Source organism: Pelobates fuscus, chromosome 2 (assembly GCF_036172605.1).
Source record: "Pelobates fuscus isolate aPelFus1 chromosome 2, aPelFus1.pri, whole genome shotgun sequence".
NCBI classification, from domain to species: domain Eukaryota; kingdom Metazoa; phylum Chordata; class Amphibia; order Anura; family Pelobatidae; genus Pelobates; species Pelobates fuscus.
Genome location: NC_086318.1, coordinates 236217125 through 236230592, shown reverse-complemented (window position 1 = coordinate 236230592; position 13468 = coordinate 236217125). Strand labels below are relative to the sequence as shown.

The 13468-nt window shown below is 35.7% G+C and overlaps 1 protein-coding gene across 1 annotated transcript; it reads left to right on the top strand.

Annotated features, from left to right (window-relative positions):
- Positions 1 to 7420: 7420 nt before the first annotated feature.
- On the top strand, positions 7421 to 8334 carry OLIG3 (oligodendrocyte transcription factor 3). The gene has a single exon (XM_063441198.1). The coding sequence runs from the start codon at positions 7534 to 7536 to the stop codon at positions 8332 to 8334; it is 801 nt and encodes a 266-aa protein (XP_063297268.1). The 5' UTR covers positions 7421 to 7533.
- Positions 8335 to 13468: the final 5134 nt, after the last annotated feature.

Here is a 13468-nt window from a genome sequence, read left to right as displayed (position 1 = left end):
GCAGCAGGGTGAACTCTCTCTTCTATGGGAGCTATAAACAAGGAACAGAGAAAACAAAATTTAAGTCATTGTACTCTTTTAATCCAGTGAATGAAACCTGAAAACGACATACTGAGTGTCACTTACCTTGAACCTCTATAATGCAATCTATTTTTTGATCGAACCAGTGAAGCGATAGGGGTACTAAGCAGCTGGAAATACAACAGAGACAATCAAACCCTGGACACTCAAATCCAAATCCATAAAAAGAAATTCAAAGGAGAAAACTAAATTCTGAATTCTAACAATAAAACTAGAATGAAAACTGCAAAGAAATAAGGCTCTTCCATATCCTGATCCCTAGGGTAGTGTAAACAATTCCTAAACACACAAATTCAAACAGTACTAACCTGTTGCACTGAATAAAACCATGATTCCAACCAGAAAAAAAGGCAGATAAGGCTCCAGGCATGAAAAAAACAGAACTGTTCCTACCCCAGGACGATAAAATAGGAAATAGGTTCTGGGATGCGTTGATAACCAAAGAAATGTTTACAAAATCGGAATCTAACGGCCAACAAAATGCGCTGAATGGTTAACCAAATTCCGTAACTACAAATTGTAACCAAATTTGCACCTAAACTGAATGGACCAAATTTGCACATGCAGCAAACTGGCTGAACACATAAGCAGGCCTGCAGAGACTCTCACAAGCTTCGCTTCTTCCCAATACAGCTGCAAGAAAAACTAACAATTTGGTTGAAAATAAACTGAAGCCCATCCAGTCCCCCATAAGTACAAATTAGCTAAAGAACCTAAACCTCCCAGGCAACATAAGGAAATTATTCCCAGGTTTGAAACTGCTCTCCAGGCAAAGGGCACCTTCCAGGATTAACCCCATGCCATACCTGTTCCATGCTGCTACCACAAGGTCACTGCAGCCAAGTCCCCTGTCACTGCAGCCAAGTCCCCTGCAGTGTGCCGCCCTTGGTGAGGTGCCATTACTGCTGCTTTCAGAGAAGAGAGCTGAGCTCCAACAGGGCCAAGGGAACCAACTACTCCCTAGTAAGCCACAAAATAAAAAATATAGCAGACTAAAGGCTAAAGTCTTACAGGGAATGTGTACAGGATAAGAGAACTGGAGATGTAGAGCTGTTCAATACAATATTGATTGTATTCCTGTCCAATGTGAGTGATTGGAGGAGCTAAACCGAGAGTAGAGCTGCTATGGTCATTGCTGGGAAAGGTTTAATTTTATTTGATGTTATAATTTACAGCTTGCACTATGTTTCTAATATTGCTTGTGACCCCAGGGGACAGTAAGTATAGTTAACATCCATTTGACAATGTTAATAATGTTTTAGGTGTGCATTCTTGTTTAATTACAAATTATCTCGTACTTTACCATATTTAAAATCAAGCTTTGCCACTATAAAACCCCAATGCACCTGTATGTATTTACTGTTACCATCAATATGCCATGTGTATTAGACTTGTGTATGGAGGAACAATTTGGTTTGGCCGAACAACTGTTTTCAAAAATTTAATTTAGTTCAGGACCTCTGCCAATTGTGCATTTGACAGTTTGGCTTGTCCGTATATCATCCATGAAAATATTTGGAAAAAAAATTCAGATGAACAAAAAAAGGATGGGCTAATCAATGTACAGCTATATTTTGCAGTACACTGACAGATGCATTTTTCTACCATTTGGTTCACAGAACAGGTGAGAAAAAGGAAAGCAATCTAGGGAAAAAGAGGTTTAAAAAAAATCTATATTTAAGTATTACACATTTATATATTAAATATATAATATATAAATATATATTTATTTATTTTTTACTCCTACTCTTTTTTTCCCCTCTGTTGGTCACTTCTCACTTGACCTGTGAATAAAATCAACATTTAGTAGCTGTCCCTTATCCATCTATCAAGTTTTTTCTAATCGAGCATCTCTTTTTATTTGTGCTTTAGTCGGAACTCCAAATCCCAAAGCAAACAGGCATGTTTGTCCATCGAGTTAGTTGTTTGTTTGTTTTGTTATACGCTTGGATGGCGCTTTGGAGCTACAGAATTCGTCCGAATTGCCAATCAGCTGAAATTCAAACGAATTATATTTCGGCTGAAATTAAATGCACAAATCTAATGTTCATGGTCATTAGCATTTAGCAAATATTTTACTATAAGGCTATTTATTCAAAATTCAAATTGCAGTCTAAAAATAGCTCAGCCGGTCACATAGCAAAAATAACTAGTAAATAGCTGCATAGAGAAATACTTTCAAGCTATTGCTACATATCATAATGTTTAATGTTTTTTTATGTGACATGCTGGCTGTGGTAACACATGGGAATGGTGCTAAACAAATAGGTTGGTGAGATGTTAATCCATATTGCAAAATGTAAAGCAAAACAGCAGAATGGAGAAACATATGAGCAACTCAACTGAATTGAAGATTTTTTTAGTGCTACATTGTTGTTCCCCATATTCTAAGGATGTGGGGGTACAAGGATAAATTCAATTCTCTACCAACTATGTTTTTATGATCAACCCTGTAATGTGTGCTGCACTCTACTCAATAAAGCATCATTAAAAGCATTCTAAATCAACATTATGGAGGCTCAGCACAACTTGCAAAAGTGAATTCATTTTCACCAAGTGACACTGTAAGCAATGCTTTCAAAATAAATCCTATAGAAAAAGGTAAACTCACCCTAAAAATAATTTAAATTGCCACTCATTGAGTCTAGTGTTTAATCCTGCAAAGGCTGCACATACATCCTGGAATATTTATATATGACACAAATAATCCGAAAATTGTAAAAGTATTTCTGACATTAATGAGTTTTTATGTGCAGGCACCTAAGACACCCTGTGACGTGACAGTTCTAAGTTTTGTGGCATACTAAAGTTTTATTATCTGTCTTCACCGTCACTTTGTGATCATCAGAAATGCCAGATAGTCGGAGACTGGCCTGAACTCAAAGGCAACGGATGACATTTGGCTTTAGAACAAGAGAAATATTTTTTCTAAAAAAAACTTGTAACGTTTCAAACTGTAGGCCATACAATATTGAGGCATGGGAAATGTTTTTTTTTTTGTGTGTGTGTGTTTGTTTGTTTTGTTTCTGTTACTCTTGGAAGAGTCGAAACAGTCCTGCTATGTATCAGTGATCCTGATATTTGGCTATCCAGCTATTATATGAGTTCAAATCAATATTTCATCGCTTTGAGTAAAATGTGCTTCACAGCAGTTGTAAGGGCAAAGGTCACCAAATCATCTGAGGTGCAGTGAGAACCATATCTTGGCTAACAGTGCATTTTAATGGAATCCTAATGCATTACTGCAATACTCTGTGGTATTCAATAAAAGGTTGAATATAGTGAATTAAACTGTGAGTTGCAAAATGTAGGCAAAATAGCTAACTTGTAAAAAAAAAAATCCTCTAAATTAGCTGTACTCACAGCTTGGATATTTTATCCTACATTTTTTCAATTCAGTTTTCAAATGATTACACTTTGGTGTAATTTGTATAAGCCCCACAGTGTACTGTAATTAAACTCACTCTTCCTCATGTTATTAGTAATACAATGTGTATATGCTATGTACTTAACCAGCTTTACATTTTAGTCCGTCATTTAAAGTTATTGACTGCTAATTAAAATAATAAATTATACATATTTCTGATCTTTATTTTATTTATTTTTAATTTCAATTTAAATATGTCTGACTCGGGGTTGCTTTCATTTTTAATCTATTCCATGTGAAATATTCAAAACGAAAATGAGAATGTAAGAGAGACACTGGGGTTCTGTATGAACAGGAATTCTGAGGCAAGTTTTGAGAGTGCTGCAGTTACCATGGAAACTAACGGAATGCTGCTGATTGCTCCACTTTTCGACCTATTTCCCTGAAATACTTTTTGTACACTGCATGTTCCTTCATTTCTTCCGAACCAATGTGTGGGTATTGCTATATAATATTAAGCAATAATGAGGGCCAGATTGGAGAATTAGCCATCCTCACATTCATGGAGGCGGTTTGTGCTAATGTTGTATATTCTGGTGACAATTATGGAAGGAAACGTGTCCCGGTTTATTATGCAGATCCTGGATTTTCTCAATGTCATGAATGCTGCTGGCCCTCCACAGCCCGTCTAATCCGTACAGGGAACTAGGCGGTGTGTGAGGTGAAGTTCATGGGCCGCTCAGCCCTGAGCACAGGCTCTGTTATCGAACGTCAGCATCCTCATAGATACACACAGGGCGTTCTGTGACACACTGATACATTATTACATCAACAGCAATCTAATTACTGTTTCTAGAAATAGAGAGATAATTATTAGATGGCACACAACACAGAGAGAAAGCAGTGCCATTGTTTAGACTGGATATAATAGCCTGTATGATTGATAATACTGATACCCACATAAGGAAGAGATGATAGAACCCACTCAGTATCAGAGAGAGGGCTTAATGCTTCATTCACACCCTGATCACCACGAAAAGGAGACAGGGTTTGCCAGGTTCCCAGACAGCCAGTTATATTGGTGGTTAGGTAGATAAGAAAAACTAATAGAGACAGGCGGATGAATGAATGGATGGATGGATGATTCTAAGCACAATATTTTTAGAGACTGCTAAGTGGCATATATAAACTCGATTTTAGAGCAAAGCACTGATATTTAGGAAAAGTATTACTGCCAACGTGATAGTGATCAATTTTTATTTTTTTTAAAGTGTTAAAAACAATTCCAGTTTTTCAGGTCATCATTGTAATACTAAATATTATCATCATTATAATAATACTATCATAGGAATTTATTCACAAGTGCGGGTGATTGGTGACTTATGGAAGGAAGAGAAGTATAATTGATATCGCTGGGTTCACTTCTGAGGCCGGTTAGATGCTGCAATTGCTAATAACGAAATATCTGATAACTGGAATAGAAACACTGTCACAAATACACAACAATATTAAATAATGAACACACAGGCAGTCCTTATAGAAACCCAGAGAACTTCAGTTGCAATTGACAATATGCAAGAAAGGGGAAAATCTTCACACAGATAAAGATGTAAGAAATTGTCACTTGTCATTGTTATCTTTTACTATCACTTGTGGTTGTTCTTTCGATGCTGTGATTTTGTTCTACCCCCTAATATCTTTCGATTCATAAAATATTTCCACCCTGATATTTTTCGATTTTACTATAGGCATTTTGTGTTCAATATCACTTGCAGATAAAAGTTCAGACAAACTTTTTTTATATAAGTCATATTTAAGAATACAATTTCCAGTATTCTGTCTGCATCAAATCCTCCATTAATTTAAAATGATGTTTTTTCATCCCTAATTTTTTAGGATAGGTGAAGTGATGAGTGAAGAATATTCGGCTCTATTATTAAATCGTTAAATTGGTTTCACACCTTGTTAGTATAACTTATTTCACTCTTCAATATCTAGATGTAATGCAATATAGGGTTAGTTGAGTACTAATATATGACTTGACAAAGAAAGTATCGAAATATCCAGAACTGAGGAGCGGATATAAATTTCAACTAAATGTAAGATGTATTCTCAAACTCAGCTATTTTACCATTTGTACTTCGGTTCTCAATATGCCCCATTACTCCATGTACTGGTCTGCCACCCCCTAAACACACACTAATACTAATAGGGAAAGGGTTAAACTCTGCAATCTGCCTGATTAGACTTATTTTTTCAGAAAAACTTTATCTTCCCACGGCGCAGAAGGGGTTAAACCTTGACAAACCCCCCTTTTTAGTGCCATTACGTTTTATGTCCACTACTAAATAGATTTAATACATATATTTAATTGTCCGAATCACTGAGATGTTAGAAATACTTAATTTAATATTATAAACTACTACATCAAATGTTGTCTTCTTTAAGTTATTAAAACGAATCTTATCACAAACTGAGCTTAAATAAAGTAAATACAAATATACTGTATTAACAGCTATCATAGCTCGGTTTTATTAACTGTGTAGGTGCCGAGTGGATGACAAAAATCTGTCTAGATGATGCGTTCATATTTAATTTTAAAAGTTCACGTGATATTTGAGCAGCATATTGTTTAAAAAGTCTCACGGAAAAAAAATAATAAAAACAAATTTACAAACATAATGTGGTTTCTCTTGTTTTCAATAGTACAGAGAAAATGATTTTCTTGATTTCTAAACTAGTATTCTGCTAGAGAAGCTAGTGTTTTACAGATTAAGTCTTATTGTAAAGATAATAGAAACCTAGAGCATTATGATGCAAGACATGTCCAAAACGATCTAACGGATTGTGCTATCTCTGAAACAATTATATACATTGGTCTTGTTTTTTAATAAAGGGTTATTATTATCTAAACAGCGAATTGCGGGGCAAACAGGTTCAGTTTGAAATCCTCTCTAAAAGTGAAGAGGAAAAAAAAAATCAGATTTTTTTTTAAAGCAGGTGGGGGGGTTCTCTGCATTTTCATCTTAATTATGAATTTACCGCAACTCGTTGGTTGCTAAATAACCCCCATCCTTAAATTAAAAAGGAAATACAGAGGAGATTAAATGCCACATTAACAGCTGTACATTTATCTGTTTTGTCATTATTATTATTATTATTATTATTATTATTATTTGTAACTTGTATGGTACGGATTCCTATATTTATAAAGGTAAAATAAATTCGTAGATAATGTTTAGTGGCACTTTATAAAGTTTCCTTAAATTCACCATCATGGGTAATTTGAAAAAGAAATTGAATCGCTCTTTGCCAATAAAAATAAATAAATAACACAAATAAAACAAAGTATGCATTTCTGAACATATGCATATTTATCCACATGGCATACACAATATGTAATGTATAAAGAATCAACCTTCAAATTATGTTCATTGTATCTAAGATGCTTAGAAACTCTTAACTGGTTTCATATTTATTAACTGTATTGGTAAACGTTGTATCCAGTGCAAAAGAAAAAATAAAGTATTTAACAGAAAATAAAATCTTGCAAATCCGTTGCACGTGTATGTGTCATGTATGTATAAAAATGGGTCGTGGTGCTTAATGAGAGTAGTATTGGTTGGGGAGGGGGATGCTGTGGTCAGTTTTCAGTAAGCCTGTCACTCAGGGGGGCTTGTGTTTCCTTGGCTCCGGATGGATGATGAGATGACCAAAGTACCCCAGGGTGGCATCACAAAAAGAGAGAACCGCCCTGAATAATAGCACGTCATCCTAACAAGACCATTATAGATAGGAGGGCTCCTTTTGTCTGTCTCCTCTGAAGAAGCTCTATAAAAGCCCCTCTTTTCAGCCTCACTGTGTAGTTCATTCAAAGCTCTCCCTGGGTACCTGGAAGCAAGAAAAGCTTGAAAGGATCTGAGAGAGAATCCATTCCATGTAGAAGAAGAGCAGAGCAAGGAGCACCAGAGACACAGAGGGAGAGAGAGAGTTGGTGCTATCTGCAATTCTCCTGACTTCTTCTCCACAAGTGAACTTTGTGAGATTGTCTGTCCAGCTATTCACTGCACAGAGCTCTCATCAAGATGAATTCTGACTCCAGCTCTATGTCTAGCAGAGCCTCCTCACCAGACATAGATGAGATGTACTTGAGAGGCCACCATCACCATCACCACCATGACAACCGTCTGAACTCTGTGTCTTCTACCCAGAATGACATGTTGCAGAAGATGTCAGAGGAGGTCCTCTCCAGGCATGGCTCCAAAGGAGATGGGGAGAGCAGCAAGTACAAGATTAAGAAGCAGCTGTCCGAGCAGGACCTGCAACAACTCAGGCTCAAAATTAATGGCCGGGAACGGAAGAGAATGCACGACTTGAACCTCGCCATGGACGGTCTGAGGGAAGTCATGCCCTATGCCCATGGACCCTCTGTGAGAAAGCTTTCAAAAATCGCCACCCTTCTGCTGGCAAGAAACTACATCCTGATGCTCACCAGCTCCCTGGAGGAAATGAAGCGCCTTGTGGGTGAGATCTATGGGGGCCACCACTCAGCATTTCACTGTGGGACAGTAGGACATCCAGCCCCCCACCCTGTCCACCCCCCAAGCACTGTCCATCAGGTTCACCCCATCCTAGGCAGCGCTTTGTCCTCCAGCACCCCATCCGGGCTTTCTGCCTCTCTGCCAGGGATTGGCAACCTTAGACCTGGGCACTCTCTCCTCAAAACACCAGCTACCCCTCCACTCCCTATTGGCAGCGGGTTCCAGCACTGGGCAGGGCTTCCATGCCCATGCACCATCTGCCAGATGCCACCACCACCTCAGCTTTCTGCCATGGCATCCAACATGAACAGGATCACCGCAGAATCTAAAGACTTGATGAAGTAAACTTTAGAGACTCTTCCTATATAGACTGGCGGTCCTCGTCGCTCCCTTTTTACCTTTTCAAAACAATTACATAAATATAAATATATATATAAATATAAATATATATTTGCGTTGATGCAGGAAAAATCCAGAAAATACATCCTGCGTATGCATGCTTCTTTCATTTTCTATAACACATCTTTTTTCAGAACATGTGTAATATGGAAAGATAGGGGTCATGTGTAAACAGTAATTCTAGATCAAAGTTCTAAAAGTTGAGAAATCAACAGGGACATTCCACTGGTTTCCTTGGAGTCTACTCGATTTTGAGAACTATGTCCAGAATTACTCATTATATATAGCCCATAGTGTTCTGCTAAAAAGCTTTACAGAGACAGTGATTTTGATGGGTGTTTGGCTGTGATACATTTAGTTTTCTTTGCCAAGTTAGTCTATTGTTTATAATGTAAATATTTTATGAAAATAAGGTATACAGAACAAGTTTTTTTTCAAGATAAAGTGCCCATCATACTATGTTTCAAAGAGACTGTATAAAATCTGTATGATATAAGGGACATTTGACAATTGAGAAAGAATACATGCAGCCTGGGAGCAAGTCTTGTTGAAACTTTTGCTTGGCTACCATGTAATTTTCCTTGTAACAAGGATTTAATCTGTGAATTCTTTGAAATCTGATTTAATTGTTATTATTATTATTATTATTTGTATATATGTTTTTTGTTGTTTTTTTTTTAACTAGAGGGAATGGGAACATAACGGTTACTGATCCTTCTGGTTTCCAGAGAAAGAGAGAAAAAAAACAAAATCACGATTTTATCTGGGATCATTTAAGTATTCTCCTAACTACAACATGCAGAGATCATGCAGAGATCTGGTTTCTAAGTTAACCATTTCCATGCTGTGTTTGCAAAAACTCCACAGTATAAAAAAATGCTAATTTTAATTTGTCTTGCCTGATTTGTGTTTTTAATGTTTTTTTTTTTAAATGTATCCCTGGGCATTTGCTTGAAATTATTTTGTTAGACCTAAAAGACCGTGTGTCTTTATTTTTTATATATTCTTGATAAGTATCGATATATTTATTATGAGCCTACGTTCTTGAGTGGGATTTCAAATAAAAAAACAAACATTTGAAATTAATCTTGTTTGTTCTGCCTTTTACATTTATTTTAAACTTTCCTAATTTGGGTTCATATTCAGGTATTCGAAGTGAAAATCAATCTATCTATCATCCATACATTATCTATCTATCTATCTATCTATCTATCTATCTATCTATCTATCTATCTATATCTATCTTTTTTAAACAATTACAGTATGCCTCTCTCTCTCTCTCTTGTTTAAACAATTACAGTATGCCTGTATCTATCTATCTATCTATCTATCTATCTATCTATCTATCTATCTATATCTATCTTTTTTAAACAATTACAGTATGCCTCTCTCTCTTGTTTAAACAATTACAGTATGCCTGTATCTATCTATCTATCTATCTATCTATCTATCTATCTATCTATCTATCTATCTATCTATATCTATCTTTTTTAAACAATTACAGTATGCCTCTCTCTCTCTCTCTTGTTTAAACAATTACAGTATGCCTGTATCTATCTATCTATCTATCTATCTATCTATCTATCTATCTATCTATCTATCTATCTATCTATCTATCTATCTATCTATCAATCTATCAATCTATCTATCTATCTATCTATCTATCTATCTATCCCTTGTTTAAACAATTACAGTATGCGTCTATCTATCGATCAATCTATCGATATATCCATCTATCTGAATATTATTTAAACATGTACAGTATGTGCATTAATATAAATTGTATGTGCGTGTTTATTGAGTTTAAGTGAACATAAATTAATGGACTAAGTGGAGTCCACTGCCTTTTTAGAAAGTAATATTCTAGTAATCAATTTGAGCCACATACACAAAGAGGTCTGTACGCTAAACTGCAAATTGTGATGAGCTGCCAACCCAGTTGCATATTTCTTTCATCTGAGATGCTTAGTTGCAAACATTCTAACATAGTTTTCTATTAACATTATTATTAATATGAGATATCACCTCACAACCGTTTAATGAATAAACCCCACACGATATCCAATAATAATAGTTTCTTAATAATTCAAAATGAACCGCACTTAATATATTATTATTATTATTATTATTATTATTATTATTATTATTATGATAATCGATAAAATAACACTACAAATGTGAGAAGCCTGTAGGATGAGTGGGTACCATATAATCATCTGATATTAGATAAGTTCATCCACAAGTTCACAAGTTAAACATCAGCTAATAGCATTCGGTCTTTGCCGAGTAATTCGATTTAACGAACTTATTCTCAGTCATTACATTCTGGGGAGACGTTCCTATCGGACACCCGAATTCCTGATCTTCACAATTTCTTAATTGGTCGTTTGTTTGTTTGTTTCTTTTTTCTATGCAGCTTATAACGTTTGACACAAATTCAGTTCACCTGTCACGGGATCTAATAACCATTCAGTTTAGAAAACTTTGAATAAACAACAGTACAAGGAATACGATAACGGTAAAATAAAAAGTCAGGTGTATTATTTATTACTAGATTTATGACTGATGAACACTCTCTAATCACAGGGGAGTGGGTTCAGCAACAGTAATGGGGAATATAGTTTAAGAGAAATAGGGAAATACATCTAGATCATGGGTAATATGGGACAGAAGATAACAAAGAAGATCTAACAATGAAAATATAAGATGAAAAAATAATGATATAGCAATAAGGGAATTGCATAACTATAGAGGAAATGGTGGGAGATGGGGAAGAGGAAAGAGATGGAGAAAGTAGAGAAGAAAACGACAACAGACTAGAAAAGAGAAACAAGTAAAGTGAACGAATTGAGAAAGAACTTAGAACATAGAGGTTTCTTGGTGTAACGTTGTATTGGGTATCTATGCACAGTATACTATATCCGTGGGAGGTCTGTTTTCATCTCTGTGTTTTTCCCATGAAGTCCAATAAGCCTACCCACGATGCAGGATACATTGATGGTTTAAATGCTGTCTAATTATTAACGCGGTCCATCATTAAGCGAGCCCTGTTAAAATGGATAATTCGAGTTTCTACCATCAGGGACAAGTCATCAGCATTTTATGATGTCGGTAAGAGTAAAGAAAACCACTCACATTTCCATTTCTATATGTCCCAGCGATGTTTAATAAGATGTAAAGTGCTCACAGTTTCACTAATTCATCAGAACAGACAGTGTAATAACCCCAAGTAGATCCCTTTCCCAGCTTCCAGGGCTTAGGGGGTGAATGATTGACTGTACAGCCATGGGAGGAATGCTTAATTATTTATATACATTTTTTTTTTTTTTAAACTTTCAGAAAACTCGCAGGACTGAAAAACAAAACAGTACATATAGAATACAGTATTTTACTTTTGAATACAAGGCAATAAACTAAGGAAATATGAAGTTCAGCCAAAATGTTACAGTTCACTTTTCATACATATAGAGATACATGTTAAACAACAATCATTATTAATCCTCATTCCTTCTATGTATAATATTTCAATACAGATTGCAAGGAGCCCAGAAAAATCCAGCACCGAATGAGTTAAACAGTATATGCACAGTGCTGTAGATATATTTGTATTTAGATTTTCAAGTAATACAAGTGTATTATGTAAGCATATTAAATTCACAAGTTTCTACAAGGAGCCAGAGATTCCATTCCATTTCTTAGGAGAGTTCAAATATGTAGACTGCATTGAGAGTGTGCTACTTGATTGTATTTCAATCGAGTATTTCCAGAGTACCATTACTTGTCTTGTCCCAAATTCATCTAGAATTCACAAAATAAACACTTGCAGCATACATATTAGGAAGTCTGAAGAAACTACTAATGTGAGCAATCAAAAGTTATTTGCTGAAGTGAGTATTGTTGGGAATATAAAGTTAATTTCAATTTAGGGTAAAAACTGCTGAATTGGAAAAAATCTCAGAGTGAACTATGCTTCCAGTTCAGATATTTTAATTTGAATTCCCTTTGAATTTATGGCAATTCTCACTGTAGTGAATGAACCTGTATGTTTCCTATTGTGTTGTTTACCCTGTATTGCTCGTTTGAGCAGTGTCCTCTTCAACCTATCGTTTCTTTAAGTTTCCTTGTTATTGTCCTATTTATAGTTAAATCCCCCTTCTTATAATATTGTAAAGCGCTACGGAATCTGTTGGCGCTATATATTTGGTAATAATAATAATAATAATCATTGTACACGCACAGTATATACATTCCCTACTACCTTGTGGTCTATTAATCAGATGTTGACCACTGATTTTCAGAATTTAGGCTAAACAGTTTACTGGAAAAAGCTACCAAGTTTTATTTTTCGAAACTAGTTATTTTTCTGAGTTTCAAGTGACAGTTACGGTGTTCCATAAATCACAGTTTAATAAACAGACCCATATATATTCATTTTAAATAAGTCCTACCTGGCGTGAAAGAAACCAGCTTTTGCAATAGCGCCTACAGTTAAGTTTACGCAGATCATCTTCAGTTAGAACAATATCAGGAAAACAGTTAAAATACTGTAGGTAAATAAATAAAAAAAAAAAGGACTTCACCAATCTGTGAGGTATGTTTTATTGCACTCCCTATGGGATGTGTTGGCTAAAAGAAATATAATATGGATACTTTAGGGATACTAAAGTAATATACGAATATCACATACTAAGAATGACACGTTAAATCATTCCTCTTTTTTATTCTTAAAGAATCACTTAAAGGGACACTATAAGTACCCAGACCATTTCAGCTCATTGAAGTGGTCAGGGTACAGTGTCCCAGTCCCACTTAATCCTGCAATGTATACATTGCAGGACAAAGACTGCCTCTAGTGGCTGTCAGACAGTCACTAGAGGCACTTCCTGCTTGCTAGACAGCTTTTGGTCACCAAACAGACGTTGGACGTCCTTACGCTCTGCATGAGGACATCCTGAATCAGTAAAATCCCTATAGGAAAACACTGCAGCCATGCTTTCCTATTCGTTGCGCATTGGCCCCCTCTTTGGGTGGCATTAAAGAAGGGGGGGCACCTATCGAGCCCTTCAAACAGATTGTGGAT

Excerpts from the sequence above, each read along its gene's own strand:
- OLIG3 (XM_063441198.1), top strand. The coding sequence starts at position 7,534 with ATGAATTCTGACTCCAGCTCTATGTCTAGCAGAGCCTCCTCACCAGAC.